The sequence below is a fragment of the Myotis myotis genome, unplaced genomic scaffold (assembly GCF_014108235.1).
Source record: "Myotis myotis isolate mMyoMyo1 unplaced genomic scaffold, mMyoMyo1.p scaffold_m19_p_3, whole genome shotgun sequence".
Classification (NCBI taxonomy): Eukaryota; Metazoa; Chordata; class Mammalia; order Chiroptera; family Vespertilionidae; genus Myotis; species Myotis myotis.
In genome coordinates, this window is record NW_023416335.1 from 209,760,694 (window position 1) to 209,772,832 (window position 12,139).

Consider the following 12,139-nt stretch of genomic DNA (forward strand, 5'->3'; position numbering starts at 1 on the left):
TTGCAGCGCTGATCTGTGAGGATTAGACGAGAGAATGTGTGCACGCATTTTGCTTCTCTGTTCTCGCCTGCAGGTACCACCACAGAAGTGGACAGTGCCCTCCGTGAGACATGACACTTGTTTGGGCCCAACGCCTAAATTATTCTTCAGTTCTGGCAAGTTCAGGGCCCTGGACGCTCATATTCAACAATGGGCACAAAAGAAGAGATGGGAATACTGGAGGAGCCTCCGGGAATCAGGGGCTCAATACCTGCTCTCTTGGCAGCACCCATGTCAGTGTCCACGTTGGGATTCCCATACCCCTTCTGAGACCAACTTTTGTACCACCTGCTTTTCAAGCACCTGCATGCTCCCTCAGGACAGTTCTTGGGGTATGTGGCAGGTACCCTGGTGTCTCAGTGATGAGCACCCTCATCTGACCCACAAGCCACTGCTCCCTGACCTGGACATGTATCATCAAAGGATGGAGCAACCGCTGGTCCACTCCCAGGTAGAGTTAGTGCCATTGGAGCCTATTGTCAGCATGGGGTCCCATTCCACCACCAGCACTTTAACCACTGCTCTCCCTTCTTCTCAGAGGCTGCAGTTCTGCTCTGGAGAATTCCTGCCTTTTCCTTTCAGCCATCAAGTGGGACTACCCACCTGGAAGCCCTGGGACTGTCCACAAGAGGCCTGGACACCAGGGAGTGAAAACCCAATACTAAGCAGAGAGGATATTGGAGAGACCCAGGCTCCAGAGTGGGCAAACCAGAGAGAGAGCAGCCTGGAGGGTGACTTGGAGATGGAGGCATCTGAAAGGCAACTCCCAATAAACTTTGGGATGAAGAACAATGCAGAGACTAAGGTCCTGGAGTGGACAAGCCAGAGACTAGTGATAAGTAAAACTGGTGGAGAGAACCTGACGGCAGGGTGGGAGAATTGGGACCACATGGGAGTTGAGAATAGAGCCCAAACTCAGGAACCAGGGAAGAGAAACCAGAAGGTGGCTAGAGGTGAGATTCTTCCTGAAACCCAGGCACATAAAGCAGAGAACCAGGAAGAGTCAAGATATAAAATTAATGCAGAGACCCAGACCCAAGGAATGGGGAATCAGGGCCAGACTGGAAGTGAGAATGGTGAGGAGTTCCAAGTGCCACAGAGGGGAAAACAAGACCAGATTAGAGGTGATACTGGAACAGAAATTCAGACAGAAGAGAGGAGAAACAAGGACCAGGTTGGAGTTGAGAATGTTGTGCAAACCCAAATATATGGGATGGAGAACCTGGGAGAAGTAAAACAAGAAAATGGTGTAGAGCTCCTGGGGTGGGGAGAACAGGAGTGTGTTGATAGTGAGAATTTTACAGAAATCCAGACACCAGCATGGGAAAAGCAGGGTCAGGGTAAAAGTGAGAAAGCTGGGGGAGAGATCCAGAAACAACTAAGACATGAATTGCAAGTGGGGTGGAGTGAGCAAGCCCTGAGAAGAAGCAAGGGTGCCGGGGAAACCCAGACATCTAAAAAGAAGAACCTCAGGGAGATAAGAGGGGAGGATTGGGTTGTGATCCAGATAGCATTGTGGGAAAACCAGAAACCAGTGGCAAGTGAAGTCGACAGAGAATTTGAGATACCATATTGGGGGAATCAGGGCCAGATTGGAGCTGAACGTAGAATAGAAATGCAGGCACCAAAGAAGGGAGACCAGAGAAAAGACAGCGAGGAGGATGGCATACATACCCTGGCACCTGAGGCAGAGAACCAGGGACAGATAAGAGATGAAACTCATGTAGACACCCATCCGCCAGACAGGAGGAACCAAGAGCAATTTGGAGATGAGACTAGTACAGACATTCAGTTGCCAGAGATGGAAAACATGAGAAGGGTTAAAGGTGAAGATAATAAAGAGACCCAGGAACTTGGGGAAGAAAACCAAGGTCAGTTATGCAATGAAATTAATGGAAAATTTCACACACCAAAATGGAAGAATCAGGAACACATTAAAAGCAAGGACGCTGCAAAAACCCAGGCATCTGATGCACAGAACTGGGGAGAATTAACAAATAATATTGATGGAGAAACTCATTCAGCAGAATGGACGAAAGAGGAGCAAGCTGGAGGTGAGAATGGCACAGAAGTTCAAACCCTAGAGAAGAGAAACCAAAGGGAACCTGGAGGTGTAGAGACCCAGAAACCTGAAAGAGAGAACTTGGAACAGTTAGATCAGGACATTGGAGAGAACCAGTCACCAGGGAGGAGGAACTGGGAGCAGAGTGGAGGAAAGAACGATGCAAAAAATCAGACATTGGAGAAGAGAAGCCAGAGAGAGGTTGGAAGCCAAGATGGTAGAAAGATCCAGAGACTTAGAGGCATGAACCCGAGACGGTTAAAAAGTAAAGCTAATGGAAAGACCTGCACATCAGAGTGGGAGCACCAGGAGCAGATTGGAGAGGAGAATGGTGCAGGAATGCAAATACAAGGAAAAAGAAACCTGAGAGAGACCACAGGTGGTGATGGCAGAGAGACCCAGACACAGTTAAGAAGTCATATTGATGGGAAGATCCAGATTCAAGGGGAAGAGAACCAGAAAAGGGATAGAGATGAGGATGCTGCAGAAATCTGGGATGGAGGGAGCCAGAGAAAGCACAGAGCTGAGGATGCTGGAGAACCTGGAGTTCCAAGGGGAGGAATCGAGGACCAGGTCAGAGAACGGGATGCTGCTAAAGGCAATCCCCGAGTTGACTGTTCTGGGGATGAGGGGCTCCTCATCCTCACTGGCTCTGGGTATGGGGCCCTGGACCAGGAACAAGTAGTGGCCTCTGTTACCTGTCCTGAGATGAAGCCTCTAGCACACCAGGCTGAACTCTTCTTGCTCTCTAGTGGGGAGGGAAAGCATTTGGCCAGCCAGAACATGGCCCCTGCCAGAGTGGGCATCAGTCCAGCCTTCCTGCAGGCCCCGCCTAAACCCCCGAGAAGCCGACAAAAGGACAAAAGAGTGGATGCAAGTCTGGCTTGGCAGCTCCAGAACCCACAGTCTCTGGCTGTTTCCCTGAACTTGGTTTCTTCCTACCCCTTTGACTCATGTGGCCAAGCCCCCCAAGATACCATAGCTTTGGTGGGTGTTCCTATTGCCCTCACTGTCCTGCCCAAGTGGCCAGTCCTCCAGAAGAGCCAGCAACTGCTCCTGGAGTCCCTCATGCTGCGGAGGATTGAACACCTGAAGTGGGGCCTCCCCCAGCGGATCCTGGAGTCCCATTTGCTCTTTAACTCATTAGATCCCTGCCTACTGCCCTTTCCTGGGGTGCAGCTCCCTGGATTACACGCAGCCTGTGAGCTCCAACAGCAGCAGGAAAGGCTTTGTGAGGCTCAGGGCTCCAGGCCAGGCTTTACGTCCCCTGAGAAGTCCCAGAGGGTTCAACCCCCAGCAAGCAAAAGCTCAAATCTTTCCTCACAGGCCAGCGCCCTGGAGAAGTGTGGGCCACAGGGATCAGAGCCCGAGGGCATTTCCATCCATCTCCCCAACCCTTTGGGGGTCAGGCCACCTGGGGGCTCTATAGAAAGACAGGCTGTCCAGGAGGAGGCTCCTCCTAGCCCCGAGCTTCCTGCTCCCAGGAACCCTAGGCCCGCAGCAGAGCCTAGGAACTGGACTGGCCAGGAAAGTGTTGGAGATCCTTCCAGTGAGAAAATGGTCAGGCCAGGAGTCTCCCAGATGTCAGAGAGGGCTCCCAGCAGAGGGAGAACCTCATACTCCAGGGCAGGCCATGAGCACCGGCAGAAGGAGAGCGAGTCCCAGGAGGCCTCTGAGCACCCCAGTCTCCAATGTCAGCAGCCCACACAGCAGAGGAGAGAAAGCCTGGAGGGCAGGGGGGCTGAGCTGCAGTCTTCCCCCTGCTCCAAAGACACCTCCAGCTTCAAGGGGAGTCTCCGCTCTGCCCCAAGGAGCCTGAGCATCAACTGTCTCAACGAGACCTCCTGGGCCCCGCAGCTGGCCAAGCCTCAGCACTCAGCCCCCAACCTGAACCTGAGGGGTTCTGATCCTCCCCTGCTCCCCAAAGTGGGTGACCCACATAGAAGGGAGAAGAGCGTCGGGGTCCACACTTCCTCAAAGAGGGACCTTCAGCCACCGGGTCACTGCTGTGCTGATGCCGCTCTTCCCAAGATAGAAAACCTCCAGGGTCAAGGGGAACCTGAAAACCCAACTGGGGCCCCACGGAATCCACCAGCCTCCAAAAAGCTCGACTTTTTAAAGCATTTGAGGTGTTTTCTGCTCCGGCATCGCGTTAGAAAATAGGCTGCAGGCCCAGAGTCTTCAGAACACATTGGAGAAGGCATGAGAGTAGCCTGTTCGCCCCCAAAGCCTCTAATAAACTTAATTACTTGGAACCAGTAGGGTTCTGATTTTGTTGGCACCTGTTTTCTAAGTGCCCCCTTTTGGGGTTTGGGATACTTTGTGGGTGGGGTAGAAGCCATTTTTACTTTATGGTTTTGAAGGTTTGGGGAATGTGGGTCAGCCCAATGTCATCTCCCAGCAGTTCCCCTCCCCAGCTCCTCACAGGAGGGTTTACTGAGGTTTCTACCATGGTTCTGTCTTGCCCGATTCCACGCTAATTATGATCAAGATGAAATGCTCAGACAGCCTCAGCTGCTTGCGGGGAGGGTTAGTGCTCTGCAGGGGAAAGCATTATTCGTGTCCTTTTGGTCACAAGGAAGGGGGCTGATCACTGGGCATCTCCCAGCTGGGATTCTGCTGCCCATGAACAGACTCCACAGAAAAACCATCCCCACCTCTCCAATTCTCAAGCACTGCTAACCATAATTACTTGTTGCTTTGCCTGGCCCACCTGTGGGACATCCTGGAGCTAATTATTGGTTTTAATCAAGAGTAAAACTTCTGAGCCAAAGGTTCTGGCTGATTCAGTTTCTAGTGAGAGCTTTCTTCCTGGCTAGTGAATGGTCATCTTCTCACTATGTTCTCACACATCCTCACACGCACTTTCCATGGTGCATGTACATGGAGAAGTTGAGAGATCTGTTTCTCTTCCTCTTCTTCTTTTTTTCTTTTGTGTGTGTGTGTGTGTGTGTGATATTCTATATAATAAAAGGCCAATATGCAAATTGTTCCCTCCGGAGTTTGACTGCTCAATATGACATGTGCTGACCACCAGGGGGAGGTGCAGAATGAAGGAAGGCTGGGGCTGGCAGCTGGCAGCTGGGGGAAGGAAGGCCTGATTGCCAGCCAGGACTAGGGACCCTACCCGTGCACGAATTTCATGCACCAGGCCTCTAGTATGTATGTATGTATGTATGTGTGTGTGTATGTATATATATATATATATATATATATATATATATATATATATATATATATAAATTGATTTCAGAGAGGAAGGGAGAGGGAGAGAAAAAAACATCAGTGATGAGAGAGAATCATCGATTGGCTGCCTCCTGCAGAGGATCGAGCCTGCAACTCACGCATGTGCCCTTGACCAGAATTGAACCCAGGACCCTTCAGTCTGTAGGAAGACACTCTATCCACTGAGCCAAACTGGTTAGGGCAAGATGTCACATAAATTTAAAATAATCATGCTAATAATGTTTAGATAAAAATACCTGAAATCGCTCATTTAAGTTTTTAATAGACATAGATTGCTTCCTTTTCCCAGGGAATGTCAGCTTCTTTATTTCTTTATAAATGCTTTTCAATCTTCCATGTGATGAAGGCTGCAGACCACGGGAGGGAGTGCTTGGCTAGGTGGCGCGCGCTCTGGTCCTTGCGCAGGCGCGTTACACTGCCCTTTCCCCTCCCTCCTCCCCCGCCCCAGCGGGGGCTCTTTCCTGTGCGCGTGCGCGCGAGTTGCGCGGGGAAAACGTGTTGCCGCCGCCGCGTGAGCGCAGAGATGGCTGTGAGGGACGAAGAGGCGGTGCTGCTCTTCAAGAGGGCGCACTACCGGCACCACCCGCGCTGGCTGCTGCCCGCGTGCCCACGCCTCTGCCTGGCCTGCGTGCTGGAGCTGCTGCCGGAGCCCGGGGTGTCGGTGCGCCCCCCCGCCGCCCCCCCCCCCCCCCGGCCGCCAGAGCCGCCTTCTTCCCTGCACCCGCTCAGCCCCGGCCCCCCCAGGCCCGTTCCACACTCGGTGCCCCAGTGGGCCTGTCCCGGGCGCGGTAACCCTGGGCCCTCCCCGCCTGCCCTCCCCCCTCTCCAGCGGCCCTGCCAGAGGCCGACCTCGCGCCATTTCGCCAGGCTCCGGCCTTGGCTCAGGCCTCCTCCATTGCAGTCGCCTGCGGCCCCCCCCCCCGCCCCCCGGGGCCAGGCGCACACGCGCCGGGGCCCTTCACTTCCTCCAGGTTCCAGAGGGTGGAAATGGGCCGGGGAGGCTCGCGGCGGTGGGGGTGGCAGAGTGGGGGGTGGGGAAGACTTGTGCTAGCGAGAGCGGGCAGAGTGTGGGCGCTGTCCCCCGGGCTCGCCCACCTTTGCCCTGAGCTTTGCGGTCCGCGGCCGCGGGGCGGGTGAGGGGGGCAGGGAATCCGGGTCTCGGTGCGGGGAGGGGCCATATCATTGGTCCTCAGAGAGCCTTTACACTTTCAAAAAGTGTTGAGCACCCCAAAGAGCTTTTGTTTACGAGTATGTGGGTTATAGCCACTGATTGATGTATATTTTATTGATTTCAGAGGAAGGGAGAGAGAGGAACATCAATGATGAGAGAGAATCATTGATCGGCTGCCTCCTGTGCGCCCCCTACTGGGGATGGAGCCCGAAACCCAGGCGTGTGCCCTGACCCGGGTGGAACCGCGACCTCCTGGTTCATAGGTTGACGCTCAGCCACTGAGCCACGCCAGAGGGCGCCACTGATATTTACTGTACTAGAAAGCAAAACAAAAATTTAAAATATTAATCTACTTAAAAAACAATAGTAAATCTATTTCACATTAACATAATTTTTATTCTGGCAAAAATACATAACCTAAAATTTACCATTTTGCTATTTTAAGTGTATAATGTATAAGCATTATAATTTAAAAAAGTGAAAAATAGCCGAAACCGGTTTGGCTCAGTGGATAGAGCGTCGGCCTGCGGACTGGAGGGTCCCGGGTTCGATTCCGGTCAAGGGCATGTGCCTGGGTTGCGGGCACATCCCCGGTGGGGGATGTGCAGGAGGCGGCTGATCGATGTTTCTCTCTCGTCGATGTTTCTGACTCTCTGTCTCCCTTCCTCTCTGTAAAAAAATCAATAAAATATATTAAAAAAATAAAATAAAAAAGTGAAAAATAACTACATTTTCCAAAACGAAAAAGATAGTGAAGAGTACTGGCTTTATTTTACGTTTTTGGAGGTGTCTTTAATGGCCGGCTTATTTGGAGACAGCTGGATTTTCCTGTATGCATTTAATCTGTTATCACATGTTGTGTGATGTTTGGAAAGCTTCACCATACATTTGTGAGAGAATAAGAGTGAAAAAGGCAAATAGCACCTTAGTGTGATATGAAGTAATTTTGATCTCATGGATCCCCTGGAAGGGGATTCTCAGGGTCCCCAGACTACAGTGAGAACTGCTGAGCTCGCTGATGACATCTGCGATATCGCTGAGGCCCGAAGGTCTGAGGTTGTCATTCTTGGGCCGTGAGTGAGTCAGAGACACAGAGATGAATAAGACAGTGCGGTAGGGGGAGACAAGGAGAAGAGCACATTATTGGGAGTTTCAAAGATGAATATAGCTGGTCACGTGCTGTGTGGGATAAGGAGGGGAATTAGGAAAGGTGTTTTTTTTAGAGGAGGAAGCGTTTGAATTAGGCCTGAGAAGATGGGTAAGATTTGGACTGGAAGAGATGGGGGAATCTTATCCCAGGAGGTGGATATTAATTATCAAGGATGAGTTTGGGGAAGTAGAATGTTTGAAGGGAAGTTGAGGTTGCATAACCAGGTTAAGCTCAGTTCCTTGAAGAGTTTGAATCCAAGCTAAGGCACTTGGGCTAAGTCAGATTGTGAGGTGAAGGAGAGTCATTGAGATTTTTTGGAGGGACTCATTTAGAGCGCTAGCTTAATGGATTATGTAGGAGTTATTGGTGAAGGAAAACAGATTTGCAATAGCATAGGTTAGAGGCAATAAGATGCAACCTCACCTTTTTAAAAAATATACATTTTTATTGATTTCAGAGAGGAAGGGAGAGGGAGAGATAGATAGAAACATCAATAATGAGAGGGAATCATTGATTAGCTGCCTCTTGCATACAACCTGGGCACGTGCCCTTGGCTGGAATCAAACCCAGGACCTTTCAGTCTGCAGGCTGACACTCCATCCACCAAGCCAAACCAGCCAGGGCCAACTTCACCTTTAACGAACACACTTTTTTTTTTTTTTAAATAAATTTTATTGATTTTTTTACAGAGAAGAAGGGAGAGGGGTAGAGAGTTAGAAACATCAATGAGAGAGAAACATCGGATCAGCTGCCTCCTGCACACCTCCCACTGGGGATGTGCCCGCAACCCAGGTACATGCCCTTGACCGGAATCGAACCTGGGACCTTTCAGTCCGCAGGCCGATGCTCTATCCACCGAGCCAAACCGGTTAGGGCAAACACACTTTTCTTAGCTTCACCTTTCACCAGTTGAAAGGGTGATGTAGTCAGTTGTACCCATGTTTCTATTCTATCCCCCTTTTGACCCAACTTTTGCTACAATCTTCAGCACTTTGCACAACTACTAGGTGAATTGAGTGTGAAGATTTATGTCTGTGTTGAATGGAAGGATGCGTTTTTTCTACCTACCTCTGAAAAGTTCATGAAGGATCCCCCCCACACACACCCCCACCGTATCACTCTGCTGGGCTGTTGAAGTGGAAAGAGCCCTGGCCTTTGACAAGATCTGATTGGAGATTTAGATTTGAGGCCTTGGGACAGTCTCTGAGCCTCAGTTACCCCCAAAATGGCTATAATGATACCTGCTTCTGCTTGCTTTGCTAACTAACTTGTTAGGCTTAAATGAGCAAGTAGGTAAAGGAGTGATTTGTGAACAGTAAAGTGCTGTGTAAACACAGGGTATTAGGAACCTTAGCTCATGTACAATCCTCTGTATGAACACATGGATTCCTGTGTGTAAATGAAATCCTTTCCACACTCCCTTTAGGAGAGATAGATAGAAACATCAATAATGAGAGGGAATCATTGATTTGACCATAAATAGGATGACCCCTCCAGTATCATCTTGTAATTATGTTGTATATTTATGTATTGTATATATAATTTCAGTTTTGGGGGTTCAGAATGGCTGAGGCTTGTTTGCTACTGAATATTTTTCTTCATGTACCCCAAGTTGGTGCGCAAGAAGCACGTGCTGTCCTGCTTCCGAGATGTCCTCCTGAGGCACACCTCCCTGGTCGTGCCGCTGCTGGCTCAGGATCACAGAGTCTGTATCCACTTCATAAGAACGCTTTTTGGTGAGATTAAAAGGGGAACTTGGCATGCATATTGCATGTATATTTGTTTTTGGGGTCTTGGAGAGATGGTCTTGGAAAGATAATTTAGACTTTTTTTCGAAGTAACACTAACTTATTAGCAAATTGTTTGGTCAGAATGATGAAGAACTGGTCACCTTTCTAAGATACGTGATGCATTATATGGTTATTACAGCTAAGAAGTTAGTGAAAATTTGAAGATGAATATGGGAAATGTGTGATCTTTCAAAAAGTCTAGTCTTTTATGGTTTTTGAACAGGATCAGAAGGCCCAGACTGGAGTCTGTTGACCTGGCTGTGACCCTAATTGAGTTACTTCCCCTTTCTTGTGCTTTAGTTTCTTCATGTGTAAAATGAGATGTGTTAAGATGTCCCTTCTTCTAATACAATTATAATACTCTTTGGAATAAGCCCTTTTAGGGAGGAAGGGAGCTAAGCGTATTGAGCACTTTTCTCTGCCAGAGGCTTTTCCGGCTTTTAACTGGTAAGGCAGTACTTTAAGGGAGAGGCGATGATCCCTAAGGCTCAGGGAGGTCACAGCTAACAACTGGCAGAACTGGAATTTTACCCCAGGTCTGTTACAGACTCCACACTGAGCCACACGGACTTTTAATCCTTTTAAAGCCAGAGTGGGTCATTGTAAGTCTGGGTTCGTGGTCGGCAAACTGCGGCTCGTGAGCCACATGTGGCTCTTTGGCCCCTTGAGTGTGGCTCTTCCACAAAATACCACGTGCGGGCGCGAACGTACAGTGTGATTGAAACTTCGTGGCCCATGGGCAGAAGTCAGTATTTTGTGGAAGAGCCACACTCAAGGGGCCAAAGAGCCGCATGTGGCTCACGAGCCGCAGTTTGCCGACCACGAACCCAGACTTACAATGACCCACTCTGGCTTTAAAAGGATTAAAAGTCCGTGTGGCTCAGTGTGGAGTCTGTAACAGACCTGGGGTAAAATTCCAGTTCTAGGTGTTTGGTGCTAAGGATAGCTGGGGCGTTGCTCAAAGCTGCTATTAGTCTTAGACTTCACAGAGTGCCTTTGTGGGTTTATCTTTCTTTTACTATTAACTCCCCCCCTCTTACCTCCGTCCCCTCCAAGGACTGTTACGCAGTGTGGAAGATGGGAGTACGGCAGACCTCTGCATTGAAGGTAGGGTGAAACCGTGTGCACTTAGCATTTGAAGCTGGGCTGTCAGCCTGAATGGGAGCTGTGGTTATTTGAGATCTTGATGAAATGTTCCATTTTAGATAGAGATAAAGAAAGCTCAATTAGTTGTTAGTCATTACGTCTGCATTTCTTTCTTGGGCACCTACTCTGTGCCAAGTACTGTATTAGACACTTGTAATACATAGATGGATAAGACATGGTCCTGCCACCCTGGCCAGTGTATTAAGTGATTAGAGCATCAGCCCACACACCGAAGGGTCTCAGGTTCAATTCCCGGTCAAGGGCACATACCAAGACTGCAGGTTTGATCCCTAGCCCTGGTGGGGCGAGTGCAGGAGGCAACTGATCCATGTGTCTCTCTTGAATAAATATTTCTCCTCTCTCTCTCTCTCTCTCTCTCTCTCTCTCTCTCCCTCTCCCTCTCCCTCTCTCCCTCCCCCCCTCCTCCCCCAGCCCTCCCTCCCTCCCTCCCCACCCCCCACCTCCCTTTCACTCTCCCTAAAAATCAGTGGGAAAATACCCCTGGGTGAGGGTTAACAACAACAAAAGACATGGTCCTGCCCTCTGAGAGTTTACAGCGTGGCGGAAAGATTGGCTGGTAGATAACAAGAGCTGACGAGTGCTGTTACAAAGATGTACAAACGCTGTTTTTATTACATTCATATGGGTTGGTTGGAAGTTGTCTGCACATAGGTTCGCTATGGAAGTGCATGGGTTTACCTATAAAAAGCTCAATGAGAAGGAAGATAAGAGCATTGAGATGAGAGAATTCTTGCAGAATGAGCAAGCACGGTATCAGAGGGTCTAGTCAAGAAACAAACCACACATGTTATTTGAACAGAAAAAAACCAATATGAAGAATTATTAACTGGGTAACTGAAGACAAAAAGAGGTAGCAGTGTCAGAAGTAGCTCCCGTTCCTAGGCTGGCTGGGAAAACAAAGGAAAGGTTGGAATTATTAAAACTATAAATTTGGAGGAAGGACCCAATATATGAAACCCAGACCATCCAGCAACACAGTCAGCAGCTCTAACAAACAGATAATAAGTTAACACGATCTGTATGTACTTCTGACCATCTTTCAATCTAGAGTAGCGGTTCTCAACCTGTGGGTCGCGACATCGGAAAACATATAGCATATCAGATATTTACATGACTATTCATAACAGTAGCAAAATTACAGTTATGAAGTAGCAATGAAAATAATTTTATGGTTGGGGGTCACCACACCATGAGGAACTGTATTAAAGGGTCGCGGCATGAGGAAGGTTGAGAACCACTGATCTAGAGGAGGTGGACAAACAAATGTATCACTTGAAGTTCTGACTACTGGCCGGGGAGGGAGATTTCACTATTTTCCTCAAGGCCACTCTTGAATGGGGCTATAATCCTAAAGCCATTCGCTTCTGATGGGTGCCAGTACAGCTTGCAAAACCTTCAGCAGACAGACTCCAAGAACTTCACTGAGGTGGTGGGCCCTAGATGGAGATTGTAAAACCAGAGGGAGAAGGACTTGCTCCTTCCTCACTGTTCCTGTTTGCTCCCTGCTTTCTTCC

At 49.2% G+C, this 12,139-nt stretch overlaps 2 protein-coding genes across 2 annotated transcripts in view; both read left to right on the plus strand.

Annotated features, from left to right (window-relative positions):
* The first annotated feature begins 1 nt into the window (after position 1).
* Positions 2 to 4,924, plus strand: LOC118651167. Its single transcript, XM_036300053.1, has one exon. The coding sequence runs from the start codon at positions 35 to 37 to the stop codon at positions 4,262 to 4,264; it is 4,230 nt and encodes a 1,409-aa protein (XP_036155946.1). The 5' UTR covers positions 2 to 34; the 3' UTR covers positions 4,265 to 4,924.
* Positions 4,925 to 5,870: 946 nt separating this feature from the next.
* MEI1 (meiotic double-stranded break formation protein 1) overlaps positions 5,871 to 12,139 on the plus strand; it is a 58,158-nt gene continuing 51,889 nt past the window's right edge. Inside the window, exons 1-3 of the mRNA XM_036299057.1 lie at positions 5,871 to 6,008; positions 9,281 to 9,404; positions 10,515 to 10,565. Coding sequence (XP_036154950.1) covers positions 5,871 to 6,008; positions 9,281 to 9,404; positions 10,515 to 10,565 — 313 coding nt within the window. The remainder of the gene's footprint in view (positions 6,009 to 9,280; positions 9,405 to 10,514; positions 10,566 to 12,139) is intronic.